Source organism: Labeo rohita, chromosome 3 (genome assembly GCF_022985175.1).
Source record: "Labeo rohita strain BAU-BD-2019 chromosome 3, IGBB_LRoh.1.0, whole genome shotgun sequence".
In the NCBI taxonomy this organism is placed as follows: Eukaryota; Metazoa; Chordata; class Actinopteri; order Cypriniformes; family Cyprinidae; genus Labeo; species Labeo rohita.
In genome coordinates this window covers 3,006,868-3,033,521 of record NC_066871.1, presented here as the reverse complement: position 1 = coordinate 3,033,521, position 26,654 = coordinate 3,006,868, and the positions used below count along the sequence as shown (strand labels likewise).

General features: G+C 37.0%; 2 protein-coding genes and 1 long non-coding RNA gene across 6 annotated transcripts in view; 2 read left to right on the top strand and 1 right to left on the bottom strand.

The window, feature by feature from the left end:
* The first annotated feature begins 14 nt into the window (after positions 1-14).
* On the top strand, positions 15-7,788 carry LOC127160722 (uncharacterized). Its single transcript, XR_007826827.1, has 3 exons — positions 15-109; positions 5,927-5,992; positions 7,675-7,788. It is a non-coding gene; the product is annotated as an uncharacterized LOC127160722 (long non-coding RNA).
* LOC127160706 (serine/threonine-protein kinase/endoribonuclease ire-1-like) lies at positions 214-16,346 on the bottom strand. Of its 2 annotated transcripts, XM_051103364.1 has the most exons (9): positions 16,210-16,346; positions 8,579-8,642; positions 8,090-8,341; positions 7,193-7,837; positions 6,826-7,007; positions 6,471-6,691; positions 5,813-5,948; positions 2,201-2,289; positions 214-2,006 (listed from the first exon to the last, which is right to left on the bottom strand). In XM_051103364.1, exons 2-9 carry the CDS (start codon positions 8,601-8,603, stop codon positions 1,910-1,912), a joined length of 1,647 nt encoding a protein of 548 aa, XP_050959321.1. In that variant the 5' UTR covers positions 8,604-8,642; positions 16,210-16,346; the 3' UTR covers positions 214-1,909. The 2 variants fall into 2 exon arrangements, with proteins under 2 accessions (XP_050959321.1, XP_050959328.1); XM_051103371.1 differs by lacking the exons at positions 214-2,006; positions 2,201-2,289 and adding an exon at positions 6,159-6,325.
* A 135-nt stretch (positions 16,347-16,481) lies between these two features.
* Positions 16,482-26,654, top strand: part of zgc:63569 (choline transporter-like protein 2) — a 34,841-nt gene continuing 24,668 nt past the window's right edge. Inside the window, exon 1 of one of the 3 annotated variants that reach the window (XM_051103332.1) lies at positions 16,482-16,640. In XM_051103332.1, coding sequence (XP_050959289.1) covers positions 16,613-16,640 — 28 coding nt within the window. In that variant the 5' untranslated portion in view covers positions 16,482-16,612. Of the gene's footprint in view, positions 16,641-23,351; positions 23,635-26,654 lie in introns of those variants that run through there. The other 2 variants (XM_051103338.1, XM_051103328.1) reach the window with 2 other exon arrangements.

Sequence of the window (26,654 nt, the reverse complement as noted above, 5' to 3'; positions counted from 1 at the left end):
GTGAGTGCGGAGTCTCTGGAGAACAAAAGTGGGCGTCTCTAACTTTAAGATCTTTTTCCCTGATTTTTGTTTACTCAAACGTTTGGAATACTAACACAATATTTTAAAGGTAAAACACACACACACACACACAAACAATTAAGATTCATAATTAAGTCTAAAAATTTTACTTTTTTAATTTCAAGTTTTATTCAAAATAACATCTCTTGGAAATTCTAAACAAAATAAAATAAATGATTTACAGTTTTTGTTTAAATTGTTTAACAGTTTAGACTGGCATTAGGATGAGTAAAAGATTACAGAATTATCATTTTTGTATTATCTATCCCTTTATCATATTGTATACGTGATCTTTGGACGACACTCTTTCACTGCTTTACAAACCATTTCACATTATACAAATAACATTTATTTAGCATTACAGCACTGATTCAGTCAATATAAACAAGCAAGCAAGTCAAAATATCTATAGTGACTTAAGTCAAAAACAGGCCTTGAAATCATCTTCAGTAGTCTTTAACTGAAATCAATAACAGAAGTTTAAAAAGGCAACAGGGACTAATAAAAACATTAATATTCAACATTAAGTGTAACACAGCTGAGGCAGCAAAAACTGAAATAAAGTCAAATATTCGTCTCCAAAAAAGGGCATGATCAAAACCAGGGGTGCTCAACCCTGACCAAACACACCCGAACCAGCTAATTAGGATCTGAAGGAGCACTTGATCATTACAGACAGGTGTGTTTGATTAGGTTTTTCCTAGATCGCGTCACAATTATTTAAAAAAATGAAAAGGTACTTTAAATGTGGAATTACAACCGCCAGCAGGTGTCAGTAACCGAATCATTTGATTCAGGAACAAAACACCGTCACGTTGTTTAGAGACGCAAAGTGCTGTGGCTGTGTTTGGAATTATTTTTTTATTAGCGAAATAGAGCAGAAATAGAGCAAAAATATGCAATATGGTGTCTAAAACGTAAGTCTCTTAATATTAACTTCTAGTTTATTGAACTGTTGTACGCACTCTAAATGAGCAGTCAGTCTAGCTAGTGCTCAAGCACTCATAACTCCTCTTATAATCAGTGAAGCTGTCCACACACTGTATGATAAATGAATCTCTTACTTACATAGTTCGTATATCTGCACTTTGTTGCTTATGATGGGGGAATTCGCGAGTTCAGTCTGAACAAAATGCTGCGTTCACGCCATATAGTAATTACCGTAATTTCGAGATGACAACATGTGACGTTCTACTCGGAGCTGTTCACGTCCTTAGACTTGGAATTATGCTTTTCTATGGCAACACTATCAACACCTAAACAGAGCTTATATTGGTCATGTGGTACAACTCTCAGAAGACTCCCAGTTCACAAGTTGTAATTACGAGTTATACGAGGACGTGAACGCTTGTTACAAGTTGGAATCTCGTAATTACGGGAATTTCGATATGGCGTGAACGCACCTGTACTCCAGGTTTCAGCAATAACTATTCTGAACGCCTCTGATTGGCCACTGCATTCTAAACTCAACAGAGTCGTGTGTGATTGGTTATAATGCGCAACGCTGTAAAAACGCGTAAAAATAAACTATGATTTAACGTGAGCAGGTCTAAACTTAATACAGCAATCAAATCTTTTAATTTCATTTTCACTATTTTATGTTTGACGTATTATGTATTTATTGAAAAACCAGGGTACCCCTGAAGTATATTTTTTTGGGTGTTATGAGGGGTCCCTTAATGCTTATGGGAGGTCCGGGACCGCCCCCCACAATTTGAACACTGGTTGGAACTAAACTCTGCAGGAAGGTCGATCTCCAGGAACAGGTTTGGGCACCCCTGATCAAAACTATAAAAATGACAAAAACAAAGACTATGTACAGGTGTCTACATGCAATTTCTCAGCATCTTCAGTATTCCCATCCCATGTCCATAGCCAGCCGGTGTAAACTGATGAGGAAATCTGGGAACTCATCAATCATTTTCTCTTTATAGAACTCTTTTTCCCTATCGGAAACAAATTAAAAACAGATCTTACAATATGTAATATATAATATATGATACTTAATACAAAAATCATACATTAAACCTTAAGTAAAAAACTGTAAACATGTATGCAGAAACTACTGGAGGTTTTCTTTGTTAAACTTGTATCCTGCAAAATGCAAAATTTACATATTGCCCTTTTTCTGTACACTTACTGATGTCCTAGCGCATTACGCAAATGCCGTAACAGGCCAAGCAAGTCATTGGGGAGCTTTTTGCCAATTTTTGTCCATGTCTTAGGAACCTGCAAATACAAAGTTACTTACACCTGGAAATCTCAGTGCAGGAAAATACAACACCGATTTTTTTAAAATAATCAATATAATTTAATTTTTCTTAAAATAATAATAAAACAATAATATATAATATTAAAAATAATATGAATCTCAGATGTAGCACATAAACACAGCACAAACTAGGTTTAGCTATGTTGCAACTGAACTTATATTTAATATAGTCTGGTTTGTATTTTTCTTTACTTATGTTGTATGAATTGTGAGGGCATCACATCACCATGCTGACATTTGTTAAGGGTGCTTTCACACCTGGCACTTTGTTTCGGAACCTGGCGTGTTTCTCTGCTTAGCTCGCTTCATTTGGGCATATGTGAACACAGCAATCAAACGGTCCGAGATCGCCTTAACGAGGTGGTCTCGGCTCGATTGAAAACGAACTCTGGAACAGTTCGGTTGTAGTAAGAAAGCAATCCGATCCAACGGCCCAATGAACCAGGCTATATCACAGTGTATAATGGGTAATTACAGTTCCCCCAGTCAGTCACGTTCAATGTTGTGTCGAGTGACGTATTTGGGACCTCTGAGCTAAAGAGAAAAGGCCAATGAAAATTGTTGAGTGGAATTTGCATGCCAAGCCACTCCCACCGTACATACAGGTATATAAGATGTCGGTGTGCATCCACTCATTCAGATTTCTGCTTTGGAGCAGGTTATAAATCTGTTTAAATTATATTAAGCCTTAAAGTTCTGCATAATTTAGGGCGTGGCCACTTGAGTGACAGGTGGATTGCCAATGCTGTCACCACTGTCGCGCTAGACAGGCGTGGTTTCAGCAACCAGCTCCACCCACGTCCCGACTCTTTGTCCATTTTTTGATTATCTGGGAGTGACGTGGAGTGACGTGCAGTGACGCGATTCCAAGATGGTGACGGCTGACTCCCGCCCACTAAGAGCTTCAAAAATGCTCATCAGAAAACTACGGGTGACATCACGGACACTACGTCCATGTTTTTTTTACAGTCTATGGTTACGACCCATCCTGGATCTTCAAGCCCCGAACCGAACTGGTCCCTGCACAGGTTTCCATTCAAGATGCTTACGGCGAAGCACATTCTTTCTTGCGTTTGCCATCAGGATTGGTTCGCAGCCATCGACCTGAATGGCATGTACTTTTATGTCTCGATTCTTCCTCAACACAGACTATTTCTTCTGTTTGCTTTCGAGGGTCAGGCTTATCAGTACAAACCCCTCCCCTTTGGGCTGGCCCTGTCTCTGCGTGTCTTTACCAAACTCGCGGAGGGTGCCTTCGCCCCACTTTGGGAGAAGGGCATTCAGATCCTCAACTGTCTCAACAACTGGCTTATATTAGCTCACTCGCGAGATCTGTGTGCTAGCACAGGGACTTGGTGCTCCAGCACCTCAGCCATCTGGGGCGTCGGGTCAACTGGAAGAAGTGCAAGCGCTCCCCTGTGCAGAGCATTTCTTTTCTCTATGGAGCTTGATTTGGTCAATATGACAGCGCGCCTCATGAGCAAGCACGCGCAGTTGGTGCTGAGCTGCCTGAACCTCTTCAGGCACAAGACAGCGGTCCATCTCAAATACTTTCAGAGGCTCCTGGGATATATGGCAGCTGCAGCCACATTGACACTGCTCGGCTTGCTCCATATGAGACCGCTTCAGCACTGATCCCGAGATGGGCATGGCACTGTGGCACATTCCGGGTCGGCGTTACCCCAGAGTGTCGCTGCCCCTTTAGACCTTGGTCAAACCTTGTGTTCCTATGGGCAGGTGTGTCGAGGCACATGATAGTCCAGACAGATGCCTCTTAGACAGGCTGGGGTGCCGTATGCAACAGGCAGGCAGCCTCGGGCTCTTGGACAGGACCTCGACTGCAGTGGCACATCAATTGCCTCGAGTTGCTAGCAGTGCTTCTTGCCTTGCGCTGGTTCCTACCGATGCTGCGGGACAGACACGTGCTAGTCTGCATGGACAACATCGCGACAGTGACGTACATCAAGCGTCAGAGTGGTCTTTGCTCCCGACGCATGTCGCCCACCATCTTCTCCTCTGGAGTAAGACGCAGCACAGATCGCTGCGCGCTGTTCACATCCCGGGGGAGCTGAATCGTGCAGCCGACGCGCTGTCATGACAACTCACTCTCCCTGGCAAATGGCGACTCCACCCTTTAGGCATACCAATGCCAGGGTAAGCCATGCCCCCTCTTGGGCACTGGCACATGGCGCCTCTCTAGCAGACATCTGTAGAGCTGCGGGCTGGGCAACAGCCAACACCTTCACAAGATTCTATAATCTTTGTATAGAGCCAGTGTCCTCCCGTGTGTTAAGGTAACATCAGGTAATTTGCGAGAGGATGGCTCGGTGTCGGCTTGCTGTGCCATTCCTTACGGGTTATGTCTGTAACCCTCGTTCCCTGAAGGAGGGAACAAAGATGTTACGTCCTCCTGCCACAGTCCTGAGCTGCGCTGAATGCTGGGTTACAGCTCGGCTTCTCAGCACAAATCTGAATAAGTGGGTGCACGCCGCCATCTTATATACCTGTATGTACAGGGGGAGTGGCTTGGCATGCAAATTCCACTCGCCAATTTTTATTGGCCTTTTCTCTTTAGCTCAGAGGTGATTGGGCTCCCAAGTGAGATCCCAAATACGTCACTCGACGTAACGTCTCCGTTCCCTCCTTCAGGGACGAGGGTTACAGACGTAACCTAGACGTTCAGTGAAAAGCAGTAGCTATGTTGTTTTGCTAAAATGAACCTGTGAATGTCTGTGTGTGGGCATGTCTTCGCTATTTAAAATCAAAGCGCACATTTTCATTTTATAATGGCGTCCTGTTGCTCTCTTTGTAGTAGGTGCATTTTTTAAATGTTTTTTTTTTTTTCAGACAAATCCTGGACTCCTGCTTAAAATTATAATTTAACGTAACGACAGCTACAAAAATTGCAACAATAAGCCCGCAAAGCTGTTGTTATTTCATCCTGACGGATGACAGCTGAGCGGAATCCGGAAAATAAACCATGGAAGTTTGACCAATGAGAGGACAATTTACTCACGAGTGACTTGTATTAACACATTTGGTCCTTTTAGAAACTTTGCTGTGTGAAAGTGAACCACAAAAGCAACATTGTAATACTTTTAATCCCTGTTTCAGAAGCAAAGCAATCGATCTACAGGTGTGAAAGCACCCTAAATTGTGATTCATACATTTGTAAGAAGCACAGATGTAAACAACAATGGAAAACGTTTCCTCTCCTTTAAAAGTTGACTGTTTTTTATTTTACTGTACTAAAAGTGCACGATTATATGGTTAGATGCACTTTATTATTCAGCATTGATTGTTCCCCTCTGTCCGAACATAAGAGACAACCCAGTTTGGGGTCACTAATACCTACCAGTTAAGAAATACTAATTGCTGTGCTGTTAATAGTTCAAACACACCCTTAACTGAACCAATCAGCAATTTAGCAAGGAGAGGAAAACACATCTCTTATGTTTAGGTGAAGAAGTCATTGCTCACCTTTGTCTTCCAGTCAGAAAAGGTTTTTCCCTCTGTGTATTTTTTTACAGTGTCATTAAGCTTTTCATTGTTTTTATAGTTCTCGTAATCCTGGACTTCCTCTTTATTACCCAGATTGTGAAGAACCTCTCTTATCCTGAAGGAAAAACAATATTGTGAAGGCAAATATCATGTTCAGAGGTGAGTTCACATTGTTTCTGCACAGATCAATAATATAATAATGATCTAATTATTCTTTCAGAGAAAAAAAGGCATAAATATGAAGGCTAGTCAGGGAATTTATGATTAAAACATTTTCCCAACATGGTCTTCCCGACTGGAAATTTAACAATGTAATCTTACTAACAGCGAGCAAAGCAGTACACTGTAGAGCCGTCTCAAGGAAGATCAGAATTGATGCAGACCGACAGCTCAGGATAGATGCAAGATAATAAAAAGCCCAGAAAAACAAGACACCGCCAGTGGCTCAGTATGAGAGAGAAACTTTTTGTCTCAGATTCAGCATCTGAAATACTGGAAACAAACACATGAAAGGAGCAAGAGGTAAAAGAGTAAAAGGATTCAGTGAAAGACTAGGCAGAAAATAATATGGATAACAGTGAACAGAATAAGGAGCAAATTATTTCTTCCAAAGGATCAAACATAAATTATAATTTACCGTTTATCATCCCAGAAATAAGGGTGATTTAGGACTTTGTTGATGGTCGGTCTCTCATCTTTATCTTTGTTAATCATCCATTTTATGAGATCCTTTGTTGCAATGTCTTGAATATCGCCAAGAGAATATTTCCCTTCTGAAATGTTCACCTCACGGCGGATACCATCACCAAAAGGATGTTTCCCATCAGAGAGGATGTAATATGTTAACATCCCCGCAACCTACAGCAAATGCACAATACTAACTACTGGTCATGATTAGAATAGGAAAAGTTCAAGAAATCACAAACAACCATAAAATCCTCTCTTAGATGATCTCACGTTGGCAGGATTGCAGTTGATGGTATTTCACAAACCTGAATGTCAGAGCTCTGATTGTAATGCGCTTTGAGCTCTGTATTGCCCTGTTCGAACTGTTCCAGGATCTCCGTTGCCTCCCAGCCTTGCGTGCCAGCTCTATCGGTATACACTCTGGTTTTCCCGTCCTCCAGTTTGCGACTTATACCAAAGTCAGCCAGCCTTGCCCTTTCTTCTTTATCTAATAAGAGTAGGACTGTTAGTTTTGAATATGTTGAATGAAAGTTAAATTGTTTTCATTTTAAAGTGGATGATGACTGGTTTGGAATGACATGATGGGTAAATGATGACAATTAAAATTTTTGTCAAAAGTGTAGATTCATTTATGTTCATCTGTGAAAAGAAAAAATAGATGTACATTTATACCTATCAAAACATTACTAGGCTTTATATCACGATGTACCACTCCAGCATGGTGAAGAACTTGAAGGCCAAGAAGCATCTCCTTCACTATTCTCCTCAACGTGGTCTCTTTTCTGTCCTTTTGCTCTGGCTGACGAAGATATTCCATGTAGTCCACTAGATCATATTCACAAAGCTGGTTTGCAAGATAGTAGAAATCTTTATCTTCTGCACAGGTCACATACCTGACAATATATGGGCTTTCAAGCTTTGAATCTTGCAAATGAATCAGTTCATTTTCGAAGTCTTTTTTGTTCTTTGGGTTCTTGGGTATTATTTTAATGGCCACCTCAGTGCCGTCTTCACACACACCAATATATACTTGTGTGCCGCTTCCTCCAAAGCCAATCATGTACTTCTCATCTTTGTAAAAGTAGAGGTTCCTTACTTTTTTTCTGTCAGGCTCTTTTAACAGCTTCTCTATTTTTGTACTATGTCTTGTACAGGATCTGTCTCTGTTCCACCTGGTGATTTGTTGGTCCTCAGTCCTCTGTTGGATAGCTTCCGTCTGTACTGTTTCAGCATTTTGAGGGTGAGACTCAGTTTCCAGTACTTTTGATGAGGTCTGTGCAGATGACCCTGCCATTCCCTGTTCAATTTCTTGAGGTACTATAGAAAATGTAAAGGTTATGAATGTTCCAAATATTTCTCTTGTTTTCACCAATGTTTCTTTAAATTAAATGCTCTATATCTTAGTACTTTTTGACAATTAAATTATAATTATGTATCCACACAAATTAATCAAAGAGTACAAGCAGCATAAACATAGTAAGCAGAAAAATGATAAACTACAAACAAAAGTATGAACATCCAATCTGGTTTTTGCTTTGTATGTGTTGTATGTGTCCTACTCTCTCTCACCTTTTCGTTTAAGATCTTCAAACAGGAAGGGCTCATTAAGTTTGAGCAAATTATAAAAAGCACATTTTTGTTCATTGGTGCTCAGAGCATCATGTAACTGTCTCATTTTATCCATTCTTGTAGGGGCTACAAATATCTGTGAGTATGTTTCCTCTTGAATTATTTTAAGAGCTCTCAGGGAATCAGCAATGGGCATCACAGCAGTTACCCTTTGGATGAGCTTGTCACTATGACAGTCCACAAACTGAGCATCTGAAAAACAAATGACAGTTAAACCAGAATATTTGGTACATGCAATGTGAGTAATACTGCAGAGTAAAAATATCCATTAAAGGAGTTTAAAAGGGATAGTTTTAGATTCATCAACCTCAATTAAGAGAGTCCTAATTCATCATGGTGAACTAAGAAAGAATATATTGTATACATTTTACAGCTATTTGATTTAGTCAGGTGAAAAACTTGGGTTTGGGGTGTCAATTTAAAACTTACACAGCTGCTCCATTGTTGTCTCCATCAGTGCCTTTAAAAACTGCAAGTCCTATACAAAGAAAATCTAATCAAAAAGATACAAGCAATGAAGACATGATTAGAATATGCAGCAAATCTATATACAATAAATGTACATATGTCAATATCCATATACACCTCACGAGTCATGGCAGTTAGTCTAAATTAAGTATCCTAAGTATTAGAATAAATGTTGATAATTATTATTAGTAACTTTTTCATGTTGTTTTCCCCCTTTAACTCTTTAAACAAATCCTACACTTTCATCTTTCTTTATTTAACAAAATTAACAAAGATATATACACTGCCAGTCAAATGTTTTTGTATGTCTTTTTAAAGAAGTCTCTTCTGCTCATTAAGCCTGCATTTATTTGATCCAAAGTACAGCAAAAACAGTCACATTTTTAAATATTGTTACTATTAAAAAAAATGTTTTCTATTTGAAAATATTTAAAAATGTAATTTATTCCTGTGATTTCAAAGCTGAATTTTTAGCATCATTGCTCCAGTCACATGAAAATAATTCTAATATTCTGATTTGCTCCTCAAAAAACATTTCTTCTTCTTCTTCTTGTTATGTTGAAAACAGCTGAGTGGATTTTTTCAGGTTTCTTTGATGAATACAAAGGAACAGCATTTATCTGAAATAGAAATTGTTTTCTTTCAGATAAATGTTGATCTTTGGATTTTTCTATTCATCAAAGAATTCTGAAAAAAAATCATGTACTCAACTGTTTTAAATATTGATAATAATAATAATAAAAATAATAACAAATGTTTCTTGAACAGCAAATCAGCATATTAGAATAATTTCTAAAGTATCATGTGACACTGAAGAGTAATGATGCTGAAGATTTAGCTTTGATCACAAGAATTACATTTTAAAATATATTAAAGGAGAAGTCCACTTCCAGAACGACAATTTACAAATAATTTACTAACCCTCTTGTCATCCAAGATGTTCATGTCTTTCTGTCTTCAGTCGTAAAGAAATTATGGTTTTTGAGGAAAACATTTCAGCATTTTTCTTCATATAATGGACTTCAATTGTGCCCCGATTTTGAACTTCCAAAATGTAGTTTAAATGCAGCTTCAAATGACTCTAAACGATCCCAGCCGAGGAAGAAGGGTCTTATCTAGCAAAACGATCTGTCATTTTTTTCTAAAAATAAAAATTTGTATACTTTTTAAGCACAAAAACTTGCGTAGCACAGGCTCTGGGATGCGCGTCCACAGGTCGTTCTTGAAAGGCTCTAAACAATCCCAGCCAAGGAAGAAGGGTCTTGTCTAGCGAAACGATTGGTCTTTTTTTCAGAAAATAAAAATGTGTATACTTTTTAAGCACAAAAGTTTGTGTAGCACAGGCTCTTGAATGACAGGCTCTTGAATGTTCTTGAACGATTCGTTCATATTGAACAAATCCTTAATGTGACTCACGAAGAACAAGTCGTCTCGGGGAGTGATTCGTTCAGTTGCGCATGCGCAACATCCTATTAGGTTCTGTACTGGAATTAGTTCACCTGTTTCGAGTCTTTGGGTTTTTCGAGTCATTCGTTCATCTTATGGGGCTGTCACGTGATGCTGATTTTGCTAAAATTAACAAAATGACTCGAAAAAAGATTTGTTCATTTTGCTGAACGAGACTCAGAGTCAGTAAAATGATCCGAACTTCCCATCACTACTTTGAATCACGTCTAAGTTCATCATCTGTTTACTCCGGCTAAAAAAGGTAGAGTATGATGAAAAACTCCATCTTATTTTCTCCTACAACTTCAGAATCGTCCGACACTTTGTACCTTTTTGTTTGTAAACAGCATTTTACTTGCACTTTCTTAGTCTTTGTGTGTTCGCTTTGTAAACACTGGGTCTGTGGTTCCACCTACATTGGACCTTTCGACCTGATTCAATAGTACATAGCATTGTGAACGCGCATGCCAGAGCCTGTGCTACACAACCTTTTGTGCTTAAAAAGTATACACATTTTTATTTTCTGAAAAAAAGACGTTCACTGGACAAGACCCTTCTTCCTTGGCTGGGATCGTTTAGAGTCCTTTTAAGCTGCATTTAAGCTACATTTTGGAAGTTCAAAATCGGAGGCACAAGTCCATTATATGAAGAAAAATCCTGAAATGTTTTCCTCAAAAAACATAATATCTTTACGACTGAAGACAGAAAGAAATGAACATCTTGGAGTAGGGGGTGAGTAAATTATTTGAGAATTATTGTTCTGGAAGTGCACTTCTCCTTTAAAATAGAAAGCAGTTATTTTAAATAATACAAATATTTCACAATATTACTGCTTTTGCTGTATTTTGGATTAAATAAGTGCAGGCTGGGTGAACAGCAACTTATAAAATAATAATATATAAAATATTAATAATAATGATAATAACTAGATATGTATGTTTTCTGAAGAAAATGTGAGTGGGGCTTGCCGTGGCAAACTCGGCACTCGGTTGCTAGGGTGTTGCTATGCGGTTGCTAGGGTAACTGAGGTGATTGCTAGGGGGTTGCTATGTGGTTGGTAGGGTACCCAGGGTGGTTGCTAGGGTGTTGCTATGCAGTTTCTAGGGTACTTGGTGTGGTTGCTAGGCAGTTACAAGTTGTCACACATAGTTACTATGGAGTGTTATAGATGACATGACATATAGTGACATGATTAGCATGTTCTTAACCTGATTTAACACTTAGCTAATTACTATTAGCATGTAGCTTTTCATTGCTAGCATGACTAACATCTTAGGAATCCAATTTGCTAGCATGAGTCAAAAGAACCAAGTCTCATGTCTCTACGATGTTCTGATGCGAAGATATAGGACTTGCTAAATGGTTGCTAGGGTACTCTGTTTGGTTGTTAGGGAGTGGCTTGACAGCTGCCAATTATGATGCTCCAAAGTCTGCTTGCCAGTATGAATGATATAAACCAACCCTCATGTCGCAATGACATTCAAATTTGAAGATATGTCTGTGTGGGTTTGAGTTGCTAGGGTGCTCTATATGGTTGCTAGGGGATGGTTTAACAGCTTCACAGTGATCCTGAGAGTCTGTTCAATGCAAAATTCCTATATAAATTACCATAATAGGAAAAAAAAATGCTTTTTCATTTGCCCCAAATTTCCACACCCGATTGCATATAAAAGTCATAGCACACCTCTACTCAATAAGCCCCACGATTTGACGCCTCTTTTGCGGGTCTGTGGCAAACCGTGTGGGACGAGTTATGCGCCAAACGGAAGAAAAATAATAATAAATATAGCTGCAAGTAGCGATGACGGGCCCTCGCCGTCAGTGCAATCGCCATGCCGGTAGCATCAAGAAAACGGTGCCCAGCTGGCACATGCATTTACAGTAACCCTCTGTCAGTTTGGATTTAAGGGTTTCAGCAATGAAAGGGTTACACTATAAGATCAACACACAGACACACACACAGGGAGAGAACTATATGTGACCCTGGACCACAAAACCAGTCATAAGGGTCAATTTTTCAAAATTGAGCTTTATACATCATCTGAAAGCTGAATAAACAAACTTTTCATTGATGCATGGTTTGTTACTAACTAACCATGTTTCCTAAGAATGACTTGTTCCTCATATGTAAAAAGTTTTGAAGGGTTAGAATAATGCACTTTAAAGATATATGAAAATTACTATCTTTTTTACGGTTACTTTCATAAATCACCATGTCAACACCATTCAAAATATCCAAAATCCGCTCGCAATTTAGCATCTTTAGTATGTTGGCATCATGTTGACAAAATTTGGTGTGAAGTACTTGTTTTTGCTTTGAGGAGTATGAATTTATTTAAAGCCTTAGGCCACATTTACACATAGCCGGGTATTTAGAGAAACGAATATTTCCTCCCCTCCGTTTTCAATAATAACATTGTGCACACAACATCGTTTTCAAAAAACTTGTCATTTATATCAACCCGCATAAATACGCCGTCGAGCGCCATAATAACTATGCCAAACCTATGGGCGGCAGTATAGGGAAAAGAATAAAGCCATGCAAGCCAATCAAAATCCAAAATAAATAGGGCGCTCACATGACGTTAAGCATTTTCTGGCGCATAATGTGACGTTTGAGAACCTAAAACCCCGTTTCTCCCAGTGGCAACACATAACCGGCGTTATCAGAAATCTCCACTTTGGCCGGAGTTTTTAGAAATAATCGTTTTCTGTGATAAAAACGGGGTTTTCGTGTAAATGAGAGGCCAAACCGCAGGGAAATATCTGCGTCTTCCCTTCGTGTAAACGGGGCCTTATTTTTCTAAAAATCCACATTTAAATCTAAATAGCAGACTTCCTGTTGGTCGCAGCTAATGTGTGAATTATAAGGTTGTCCGGCTTGATGAGAACAATATACAGGTGCTGGTCATATAATTAGAATATCTTCAAAAAGTTGATTTATTTCACTAATTCCATTCAAGTGAAACTTGTATAATGTATACATTCATTCCACACAGACTGATATATTTCAAGTGTTTATTTCTTTCATTTTGATGATTATAACTGACAACTAATGAAAACCCCAAATTCAGTATCTCAGAAAATTACAATATTGTGAAAAGGTTTAGTATTGAAGACGCCTGGCGCCACACTCTAATCAGCTAATTAACTCAAAACACCTGCAAAAGCCTTTAAATGGTCTCTAAGTCACGTTCTGTAGGCTACACAATCATGGGGAAGACTGCTGATTTGACAGTTGTCTAAAAGACGACCATTGGCACCTTGCACAAGGAGGGCAAGACACGAAAGATCATTGCAAAAGAGGCTGGCTGTTCACAGAGCTCTGTGTCCAAGCACATTATTAGAGAGGTGAAGGGAAGGAAAAGATGTGGTAGAAAAAAGTGTACAAGCAATAGGGATAACCGCACCCTGGAGAGAATTGTGAAACAAAACCCATTCAAAAATGTGGGGGAGATTCACAAAGAGTGGACTGCAGCTGGAGTCAGTGCTTCAAGAACCACTATGCACAGACGTATGCAAGACATGGGTTTCAGCTGTTGCATTCCTTGTGTCAAACCACTCTTGAACAACAGACCGCGTCAGAAACGTCTCGCCTGGGCTAAAGACAAAAAGCACTGGACTGCTGGACTGCAAAGTTTTGTCCTCTGATAAAAGTAAATTTTGCATTTCCTTTGGAAATCAGGGTCCCAGAGTCTGGAGGAAGAGAGGAGAGGCACAGAATCCATGTTTCTTGAGGTCCAGTGTAAAGTTTCCATAGTCAGTGATGGTTTGGGGTGCCATGTCCTCTGCTGGTGTTGGTCCACTGTGTTTTCTGAGGTCCAAGGTCAACGCAGCTGTATACCAGGACGTTTTAGAGCACTTCATGCTTCCTGCTGCTGACCAACTTTATGGAGATGCAGATTTCGTTTTCCAACAGGATTTGGCACCTGGACACAGTGCCAAAGCTACCAGTACCTGGTTTAAGGACCATGGTATCCCTGTTCTTAATTGGCCAGCACTCTCACCTGACCTTAACCCCATAGAAAATCTATGGGGTATTGTGAAGAGGAAGATGCGATATGCCAGACCCAACAATGCAGAAGAGCTGAAGGCCACTATCAGAGCAACCTGGGCTCTCATAACACCTGAGCAGTGCCACAGACTGATCGACCCCATGCCACGCCGCATTGCTGCAGTAATTCAGGCATATGGAGCCCCAACTAAGTATTGAGTGCTGTACATGCTCATATTGTTCATGTTCATACTTTTCAGTTGGCCAAGATTTCTAAAAATCCTTTCTTTGTATTGGTCTTAAGTAATATTCTAATTTTCTGAGATACTGAATTTGGGGTTTTCATTAGTTGTCAGTTATAATCATCAAAAGAAATAAACACTTGAAATATATCAGTCTGTGTGGAATGAATGTATACATTTATACAAGTTTCACTTCTTGAATGGAATTAGTGAAATAAATCAACTTTTTGAAGATATTCTAATTATATGACCAGCACCTGTAAAGGTGGCACTATAGAGCGTCTCCTCCACACCCATTGATGAGCTTTTGCCAGTGTCTAACTATCATTAATACTGATGTGTGTGTGTGTGCAGTTTCATGAAAATCTAAGCTTATTAAGGGCCTCAAAAACACAATGACAATGATGTAGTTATGCCTATTACGACTGTTTCATATCATGAGTGTTAATGGCATGTGAAAAGCATATTTTATCGCTATACATGTTTATAGGCTTGCTTGAGATAAGCAAATTCTGCGCAGAATCGATCACCGTTGATCACCGCAAGATGCATGCCGGTTAGAAATGTGTCCGAGTTACGTCCGCCTTGCTCTGATGTCATGCTGACGTGTGCCAAAAAACTCTCGCGACGGCAAGGTGGCTGTGTCGGATTGAGCAGTCAGGCGCAGTAGCTCTCCACCGACTGCACTGACCAAAAGCATGATGGGAAACGCCTGGATGACGACACAGCTTAAAGCTCATTGGTTCAGACAACCGTGATGTTGCCGTTCTTTTCTAAAATGTTTTATTTTTTAATCTAATATCATGTGATTATGTGTTTAAATTATGCATGAATATTCCCAAACACTATGCCAGTGCGATCTCTGCGTGAGATATGTGATTGTTGTCATATTTCTATAAAAATCTAAAATACACGTTTGTATTAAAGTAAAAATGGATGATAAATACGCCTTTCGTATGGAATTAAATAGCAAGCACTTTGAGTGTCTTGTTCATCATATTTATTTTGATATAAAAACAACAGAGCTGAAATTATATCATGTTTATCAGCAACACAGCAGGTGAGTGTGATAACGCAATATCCGCCGTTGATCTCGTTTGATCTCTGTTCTACTTCGAGAGGTCGAACCGTCCGTCTTAACTGCACTTATTTCACTCCTCCCCTCACTGCAGCCGCCTACTCTCACCTACATTTCAGGCGAGGCGAGGCGCATCTCAAACGAGCCTATTCTATGCCGCGCTTACACAACAAGACCCGCCCACTGATTAACATAAATTTGCATACAGGTTGACTTTGAACATGAAAACGAAAATGAAAACTGTGAAATAAAAGAGACAGTAAAACGAAAACCAGACTTTACATTTTAATATGAATTGTGTCACTATTATTGCGTGAGCATTAGTAAAAGGCTTTGTAAAAAATGTATTTGCATTTTCTTTTTCACGTTTGGCTTTCCATTTTAATATTGGCAGTCTTGCCTCGACATCGCAGTGAAAATGAAAAGTCAAATCACCAACTGCATTTTATTTTTCAATTTGACAGGGACAATGCGTTGTCACAGTGAAAAATAAAATGAAAGTTAAATCTTTTCATTTTATTTTCAATTTTGGCACATATTTTGCGTAGAGTTTTCTATAATTAAATTGTTAATCTGGTTTTCATTTTCATTTTTATCATTTAATTTATTTATTTAAATTTGGCAGAAAATACCTTCCATATATAAGCAACTACTAAAAACGTTCTGCCTAAAATCAGTTAAAAAACGGACAAGGTGCGTTTTTTTTTCTCAACTTCCTCAACTAATGTATATTACGCACGTAATATAGATTAATATAGTTCATCAGCAAACAGAAAGTAACTACATCCTTAGGGCGTGTTAAGACATTTTAAGCAACCGGACGTCAATTTACCTCTTTCTTCTCCACCGGATCTTTTCTGTCCTTCGAACCGATTCTGACAGCGTTCGTAAAATCACAAGAGTGAGCTCTAACCGAACCGATTAGTCAAAATCAGACTTCTCAATGCCGTTATGTAATTTTATAGCGGTTTCTTTCCTGTTTAATATTTTTGAATAGTTACACGTAAGATACAGAGCAGAATTCTGCTGGTCTTCCAATTCCACTTGTCAGATCCGAGAATGCCCAGTGATTGGTTAAAAGAACTGCCAATCAAATCACTTAAGTTTCGTCTTTCTTGCCAATGCACTCAGTAGCGTACTGCTCTGCAGTTTGTTGTGGACTGAAATGCTCATGCTAATGCTCATGAAAGTGTAACATTAATGCGCCACAGTTGGTAAACACACGCTAAGCCGAAATGGATATGGAAGAGAAGCTAAAATACGGTAAGTTCATTCCCGGTTTACATTTCCGGGGTGTTTCTTGTTAAAGTTTGTTGTTTGAGGTTTTTAAGAAAGCCCTTTCGTGTTTACGCTTCCAAACAGAAACTGAAATTGATTAGGAGTATTTATGGATAATCACTTCATCGCCCCTAATTAAATACTCAGAACAGCCAAGCAAGATGTTTTTTTTTTTTTTTTTTTTAGCTATATACGTCGTGAAAGGCTGTAGTTTTATGTCGTTCGAGAGGTTTTATTAGTAAGGCAACGCCTACAATTCCCGTTATTTGCTTTGTCAGTTCATATTTTGCAGTTTCCTTGTAAGTATATTATCTCGTGTCATGTGCATTGAGTTTCTTACTCCTCAACAAACATAAAGGCTGAACACTTTTATCTGTAAACATTGTGATTTGCCAGTATAACTGTTAAAGTACTGGTAGGTACTGTACTGTAAATTTGGTGGTTGGCAATTACATGCTGTGCATTTGGATTTCTATCGCACTGTGTTATGGCTAAAATGTTCATGTTATACTATTAGTATACAGGTTTGTTTATACATTAATATTATGGTCAAAACCATCACACAGACATATGAAACTACGCAGCTGTTGTGTCTATGCATACAAGTCATGGACAGCATTGAAAGACTCAATTGTGGCTGTTCTAATAGTTTGCATGTGGTTTCGGTCCTGGATTTCAGTTTGAAACCAACGTTGCTTTAACAAGAACATTATTGCTTGTGCATTAGGTTAAAAACCAGTATTTACAACAATTAAAATTAGTGCTTTTTTTTTTTTTTTAAAAGCCCTGATTTTGCTTGTACATAATTCCTCATACCATAAGTATAGCTTGTAACCCAAGTCATAGAGCACATGGTTATGGGAGGCTGCTCTCAAGAGTTGGAGTGCTTGTAATTAAAGGGTGGAATATAGGATGGCGCTTTTTAAAGATGTAAAATAAAGCCTAACCTCTTAATTTTAAACTTGTTTGTTTTTCTGAGCTGTACTTATGTGCTATTTCTGCCATTGAAGGCCTGAGTTTTGACTGCAGCTGTTTCAGATTAGGGAAGGGATGACTTCTACGTCCAGTGCAACTTCTCTAATAGTTTACATGCAATGTTTGTCACTGGAGACTTGTTATATTGCCTAAATGCAATGAGAATTTGTGTATTAGACTTTTTTTCAAGACCAATACTAGCTAAATTTGTTTTTAAGGGATGCGTAAGCTTGATTTGAGTCACTGTGGTGGTGTAAGTTTCCTTTTTAGCAATTCCTTATAAATAAAACCATCCAAGCCAAACCAAGTGTAAGAGTACAGCCTTCATGTCTTACGCTGTAGGGCTATATATTGTGTTGTATACTAGCATCTTGTAGTTAATCTTATAGTCAAATTATGATATACTTACAGTGGTTTACTGAAACCTAATGTAAAGCAGGATGAGGTTTGTTTCCTCAAAAACCAGATGGCGGGAAATTGCAATGGCATTTCTTAACGTCACATTTTTTTCTCACTAATAAAACTGATATCATATCTTATTTTTACAGTGACTTTTGAAATGTGTAAGCTCCATGTACAATAAAAAGGAGTCATCATCTTATCACATTCTGTCTAGGAAATGGACTGCTGACAGCAGCTTTCTTTCCATTAGTCTTACTAATGCAGGGGTGCTCAACCCTGTTCCTAGAGATCTACCTTCCTGCAGAGTTTAGTTCCAACCCTGATCAAACACGCAATATATTTTAATGGCAATAACCTTTTTAGACTTCATTGGTTGTTTGGACATTGTTTCTTGGTATGTTTTAATCATCAGAGTCATAATGCACTTTTCTTTACTAAAACAAAGCATTTATAATGAATACAAATATTTAATCACTTTGCTTTATCACAAATTTTGTTTAATAACACACAGTTGACTTAACTGTAATTGTCAGACACAGAATGACAGAGTCACTGAATTCAAGTGTTCTTCAAAAATCTTTTTGAAGTGTTTCTTCATGCTAATATTAAGAAATGATTATAGCTTATGAAAAAGACGATGGCAGGGAAGTTGTGTAATGTATATTTATTTTTTTGAAAGTGAAAATCCTTTGTACCAGGGTTACTATAGTTAACTAAAACCATTAAAAATGCAATTACTTGTAATACATTAAACATTAACTAAAATAAAATATAAAACGTTTTATTATGTATTGTTTAGTTTTTTATTCTTGATATATAGGGCATTTACAGAATTGGTTCAAAGTCAGAGTTGGAAATGTCTTTTTCAGCAAATTTTGTGTATGCAAATTGTATAATATTCAAGGTACACATTTCTAGTAATTGTGCAGTTAATTCTCATCTTGTTTTTTCAGAAAGTTTTGGAATATTTGTCCTCTCTCCAGATTTGTCACTTCTGAAACACAGTAATATATAATTTAATAAGAAGGTTTTTAAAAGGCTTTTGGTAATTCAACAATTACAATTTTAACAATATTTCAAATGTTTCATAAGATTTGTTGTATTTTGAATGCATTTTTTCTTTGTAAAAGGCAAAAAGTTGATCATGCTGATTTTAAAGTTAAGGATTCATTAGTTTGAATATACATTGAACCAAACACTATCATAACATCTTGGTTGATAATTCAGTATACTTTATTTTTGATAAAATATCCTGTGTTTTGCTAGTGACAACAACACATTACAGAATTTTAACCCACATACATAGGATTATGTGTTCACTTTTGTCACTACTGAAACAGTGACATGTTTCGGTCGTGACTGTTACGGTAGTGACAATTTTATGGGATAACGCCCAAAAAACAAAGATGTCACTATTGAAACTTCACCAAATGTTTCAGTACTGACAATTTTAGATACTTTTGAAGCTAGCTCAAAGATGCTAATCCGCACATGGTTAGCTAGCACAGTTATGAACATCAGTACACATATAAAAACTAAATGTTATGGAATAACTCCCAAAAAAGTGTGTTTAATTATAGAAAAATTGTGTTCGGTACACAGTAAAAATAGATGGATTATTTTTTTAACCCAATAGATGGGTTACACATATTGGGTCACTATGTTGGGTTATTTTCTAAAACGTTGGGGTATTTTTTTAAACATCGTTGGGTTGTTTTTAATAATAACCCAGCGTTCAGTTTAACTGGTTCCCGCGGCGACAGTTCAAATTTTAACGGACGACGGTGACTGACAACAGAAGAAGCTGCTGCTGCATCAGTATGAGGTGAGTAGTAGGGTTTTGATAACTCTTATAACATTATACTTATAAGAAGAACGTGAAATGGACTTCAAAATTGAACTTTTGTTGTTGTTGTTTTTTTTTTTTTTTTTGTAGTTGTAGTTTCCTTTAGTCAGTGTATTGTAACGTTACTGCGGAGAATGAGTTCGATTGTAAATGAGTAACTTAACGTTAACGTTAACTTAGCTGTCCCAGTTAGGTCGCTAGCAGTAATAAAGTAAATAAAAATTAGCAGAAAGTAGTGAAACTGTTTAGAGATGTAGTGCAGTAACCTAACGTTAATAATGTATGGTGAAATGTACGTAGGGCTAATTATATAATGTCACTGTTTACAGGTATTATTTTACAGTTGATGGAGGGTTCCAGACGTATTCTGACTACAGTTTATTTGCTCGCACTAATGATTATCACATTTTACGTTACATATGGGAAATGGCTAATGTTAAATGTTCATTTGAACCGCTCCACACGGATCATTCAACTTCGGTCCAGTATGTAACGTTAGCTCAGCGGCAGCTCGGAGAGATGCGCTCAAATTCTGTAATTCTCTGCTAGAAAAGTCTATCCATTCTCCCCAAAAAAGACGTGGTGGGAGAAACGAAGCTTTTCAAAGTTTCGGATCAATTAAACGAATCGCTTCGTAAAATGATTCACCGCTTCCAATCGTTCGTGACACAACGGCGACGCCTGCTGGTGCAAACAGGGCAAGCGTCAGTTGTTTGGAAAGCGAGCACTAATTGTAATAATACTAAACGTGTTTTTATGGTTTATTTATATTGAATATTGTTATGCATATATTAGAATCGCCTCTAATTACAGCCATTTCTCTTATAAAGCTATGACAGATTTGCATGTTTTTTAAATGTGTACTAAATGTGTTTATACTTATTTTTAGACATTGGGTTCTTCAGTGAAGGAAGAACTACAACAGTGGAATCTCATACATTAAACATCCACATGCCAATTAATTGAAAAAAGTCAAGGTAAGTAAACTATTTATATCAGTGATCCATATACACTACCAGTCAAAAGTTTTTGAACAGCAAGATTTTTAATGTTTTTAAAGAATTCTCTTCTCACTAAGCCTGCATTTATTTGATCCAAAATACAGCATTTAAAATAACTGCTTTCTATTTGAATATATTTTAAAATCAAATTTATTTCTGTGATCAAAGCTGAATTGATCCAGTCTTCAGTGTTAAATGATCTTTAAGAAATCATTGTAATGTGCTGATTTGCTGCTTAAGATTTTATTATTATTATATTTTATATTATTATATTTATATAAGATTTTATATTATTATTATTATTATTATTATTAATATTTAAAACAGTTGAGTATTTTTTTTTCAGGATGCTTTGATAAATAAAAAGATTCAAAGATCAGCATTTATCTCAAATAAAAAGCTTTAGTAACATAAAAAAGCTTGGAGACAGTGTTTATTTATTTATTTAGGTTTAATTTGGATGCTTTAAATTGATCAAAAGTGATGATAAAGACATTTATGTTACAAAATATATCTATTTCAGATAATGCTGTTCTTCTGAACATTCTATTCATCAGAGAAACCTGCAAAAAATTCTACACAGGTGTTTTCAGTAATAATAATAAATGTTTTTTTTGAGGAGCAAATCAGAATATTAGAATGATTTCTGAAGGATTATGAGACAAAGAAAACGAGCTCAGCTTTGAAAACACTGGACAATTACATTTTAAAATGTATTCAAATAGAAAGCAGTTATTTAAAATAGTAAAAATATTTCACAATATTACTGCCTTTACTGTATTTTGGATCAAATAAATGCAGGTTTAGTGAGTAGAAAAGAATTTAAAAAAAAAAAAGAAAATTCTTACTGTTCAAAAACTTTTGATTAGTAGTGTAGGTGTTCCAACAATTATGAAAAAAAGTTTACTAGTTTATCTGTAAAATGTTTCTTATTCTGCTTCATCTTATCACAGAGGAAGGAGTGAATGAAGAAAGTTTTATGCTACTGGATGACACCGGATTGCTGCACTAATTCCAAGAACTCCTCCCAGATTTTTAGCATTTTCAACAGTGAAACAATGGAACAGAAGACCTTACTACAAGCAGTGTAGCTTGTATCTGACCTTAGAACAGATTAATTTGTGTAGGAAGCAAGACTTATTGTAAATGTATTATTTGCATATTTAAATAAACAAAAGATGTATTTGAATACACAGTAGTGTTATAATGTATTTTTATTAAGTAATTTTATTAAAAAAAATAATAATAATAAAAAAAAAAAGGAGGGAAAAAAAAAAAAACTGATGTAAATTAATCTAAATAATTAACTCAACTGTTGGGTTACTTTTAACCCAACTGGATTTTAACCCAATTCACTGGGTTAAAATAACCCACAGATGGGAAGGTGCTATACCAACCCATAGTTGGGTTACTAGTTGGGTTATTTTTAACCCAACATTTTTTAGTGAGTAGTGACATTCTTTACCTCAAAATGATGGGGCCTATCTACTCACCTTGTAGCTATGAGAAAGAGTGACAAATAAATATTTCCTAATCATAAATGTAGGGGTGTAGTTAAAATCAGTCTCAGCCAATGGACTAAAACATTTAATAAATTTCATAATTTACAAAGAAAATTAACAAAGATTTTTAAAAACAACAATTGAATAAAATGCAAAAATGATTTCAACATCTAGGATTTGAATACTTAAATGCTTTTTTTTAATGTTTTTAAAACGCTATCATCGTGGGATAGCAGTTTGCACCAGTTCTGTGCAGAATGGCCTACAATAATCCTAAAATAATGATTCATAAGTTCGAAAAGGTTAAAGCGAATTATTGTGGGCGAAGAGTGTTCACAGTGGGCTGTTTGCACATTAATCTTGTGTTAGCTGAGGTGCAAGTTTATTTAACCATTTAGTCAGACGAACGCACAAGCGTTCTTCAGCGCTCTTCATCGTGAGCATTTGAGTGTGTGGTTAAAAACTAGCTCAGATTCACTTCCAGAAAGAATCGCAATGCATTTGGAAAATCATAGAATTGATCAACGAGTCTATTTATAGTCCCACCCGTAATCAACAATCTGATTTAAATTTAATTAGATTCAGTTTGGTTGAATTTTTGATTGATTTATCACTTTCCGATCAGCATGAGTGGAGGTACATATGAACAGGTCTTACTAGATATTGTAAAACCAAAGGAAAGTTTGGTTTCTCACACTTGATTTCACACTGATAAACCTACGCAGACAGCAGGCTGTTTGAGACCTAAAAGAAGATCTTATATGATTTAACTCAAGCTGGTAATGCAGTTTAGGAAAGTTCAAGAGACACTTACTCAATGAAATTGCTTTGCAACAAATTAGCAAAATGAATGTAAATGGAGTTGAACGAGTGTCAATGCCGTCACGCCCAGCTTGGATCCCTCCCCATGTTAGAGACACAAAAAAATCTCCATTTTATCCTGCAGAGGCAAAAGCATGAGAAAAACAGTTGGGAAAGGACACCGAGCTGAGTTTACAAAGATCAAATGAAGGAAATCCAATATTTTCTTGCTTGAAAAGGGGTGTTTAGTTCAGCTTGAACCTGTTCTAGACTGGTCGAACCAGTTTTCAACAGTGGCAGGTTGTTTTCCCGCTTGAAATCAGGAAGTAAAAGTCGGATAGTGTGCTGTAGGTGCGTTTCCCAGTCTGACAGCGAGGAAGGAATATCAGATCATCAGATTGAGCCGTTGAACATAAAAATGCCCGCGGAGGACGGTGCTTACAAAAAGAGCGGTAATGTCACTTGATGGTATCTCCTCTTGTATGCATGTGTGCATGTGTTTCATACTTTTGGCTTGTGGACGAGCCCATTGAAGCTCTCATTGAGCAACTTACCAGAGGTAAAGTTGAGATTATTTATGGCAAGTCAGTCTGGTTTCATGTCCAGACATTGATTCTAATGGTTTCCCAGAACCTGTGGGATTTTTCAGTGGCAGAGTTTTAGTCCTCCTGAAGCTGCTCTAATGGCACTGTTGTTGGCTTTTATTCCATTTGCTTTCATTCTGTGTAGCCGTGGAAGCATGTTAATACTGCATTAGTATCATACTAGGCCTTTGTCCATCTTCACAATACCCTGGTCTGCCCGGGAACTAAAGCTCTCAGTCTTTGTGTGTCTGTCTCAGAGGGTGTGGATGTTTACAGTCACATGCTACAGTAGAAATTCCCATGTCATTGTCTTCCCATTAAGTGGTTGGGGTTTGCCTGCATTTTAGCAATCCATGGTGTCAGTTTTCAGATTTGGATAAAATGAATCATTGTAATGATGAGGCCTTACAAACCTTACAGCTATAAAACAACACTTACTCACTTTCATGTATTTCACTTCTGCTTTACTAATCTATTTTATTAGTACCCGAGCACAGGTGGTGCGAGGACCCTATTGGAATAGCTGTTTCTTCTTCTTCTTCTTTTCTGAAATAAATCACATTTTTAAGGGCCTAAACATGCTCAAAGTAATGAAACTTTGATGAAAATTTAAATCTGATATGCATTTCAGAAGTGGGTGTGGCAAAATGGCTTGATAGTGACACCTATCAAATTTCACTGAAGTGCCCCTCGAGCTGTTTCACATACATGTACGATTCAACACACCGATACCTAGAAAAAAAGTCCCCTGGTACGAGTCCAAAACCCAACAGAAAGTCTGTTATTTTACATTTTTTCAGCAAGTTTTGTGCCGATTTTGCTATTTGTTTTTAAATGAACTCAACACCAAATCAACACCACATTTGTTCAATCTAATCTAAAGCCCCTTGTGACATTAAATTGCTAAGATCTTGAGTTTTTGTTGAAGGGCATGTCTGTGGCGGCCTGACAAACTTCGATATTTCGCCATAAAAAGGAAGTTATTATAATTCAGGCTTACAATGTCCAGTGTGCCTTAAACTTCACATTTGATTAACAGTCCTGTCCTGAACACATGCCCATGTCCATATTCAGTTATAGGAACGCAACAGGAAGTGGCGTGCTTTATGCTCTAACAAACTCATAGAGATTTAATGACATCAGCATTATATTTGGTCATATTTGGTATTATGTTTGGCCTTTGTGATGTTAAATTGTGAATATCTTGAGTTTTCATTAAAGGGTGGTGGCCTGACAAAGCTTGATGTTGCATCATGTAAAAGGAATTTGTTATAACTCAGCCAATGTCCGATCTGCCCTAAACTTCACATGTTTGATAAGAGTCCTGGCCTTAACATATCTAAAGGCCAATATTCTGTTATAATCATAGTGCCACCTGTTGGCTACAGGATATGTCATTTTTTTAGAGTCACTCAAACATACCATTTTCATACCTGCACCAAACTTCATATGTTTGATCAAAGTCCTGGCTTGAAGACATCTACATGCCTATATTCAGTTATAGTCATAGCGCCACCAGCTGGCAGCAGGAAGTTTGGCACATGTAAATGACATTGACATATTCCTCCCATATTTAGCACTTTAAATGCGTATTGCTCACCCTTCACTGTTTTCCTAAAGCCACCTAGTGGTGAGGGCCCTTTCAGCGCTGCTTGCAGCTTTAATACTAAACTTGGTGTTGAATACTATGGATTAAGATTATGCATTTGAAATGCATATAAGGAGTACAGTTTTACAAACTAATCTTAATGTGATGCATATTTTCAGTCATACATTAAAAATAAACTGTATCTATTTAAAATACACAATAACCAGGTTTATGTATTTATCATCAATAAATTGATTAGTTTTTTTCAATCACACAATTGAACTAATTGAATAGTGCTTGTTCAACAACTAGCCATGTTCATACTTTTTAATGGAATAAATGTTTTTTTTTTTTTTGGAGTGAACAGATTAGTGCTGAAGTATTTGAATAAATGAATCTTAAAAAATGTATTAAAATAAAAATGGATAAAAATAGTTAATAAGCAATGTCATGATTTTTTTTTAATGAATCTTATCTTTACCCTTTTTATTAATGTATGACTGTCATACATTTTTTTTTTTTTTTTTTTTTTTTTTTTAGTTAATGCAATCCAAATGAATGGAAATGTGTATGTAATTTAACATTTACACTGTAAAAAACAATTTGTTGAGTCAACGTAAAATAATTTGTTACCCAGCTGCCTTAACTTTAAGTTCAGTCAACTCAAAAAAAAAAAGTTTATTCAACTTGAAATGTTAAGTTGTACTAAGTGATAACTTAGATATTTGAGTTGATTCAACTTAAAATTTTAAGGCAGCTGGGTTACTTACCCAGGTTTTAAGTTTAACAAACACGAATATCTAAGTTGTCACTTAGTACAACTTAACATTTCAAGTTGACTAAACTTATTTGAGTTGACAGAACTTAACATTTTAAGGCAGCAGGGTAACACATTATTTTAAGCTGACTCAACAAATTGTTTTTTTTTTTGTTTTTCACAGTGTGGGCCGTTTTGTGTTTGTGTTGGCAGATTATAACAAATTGCATGTGATGTTCCTCATTTGCAAGTTGCTGTATAACTAATATGCAAGTCATTTTACATGTGTGGTTTAATCAAATGCATTTGGGTAAGTTATTATGCATTCTTATCGTTATATTGTTACATAGTGTTTGAGACATAAACAGAGCAGATTTTCTGTTCCAGTGCAAGACATTTTCATGCACTCAATGGAAAAATCAACCAGTTTTCTCCACAAGACAGCTCTGTGGTTGTCAAATAAGAGCATTTGCACATCTGTTCTTTCTTTATTTCAGTTTACATGATTGAAGTTCAGTGGCCTTAAAAAGTGAACACGCTTTA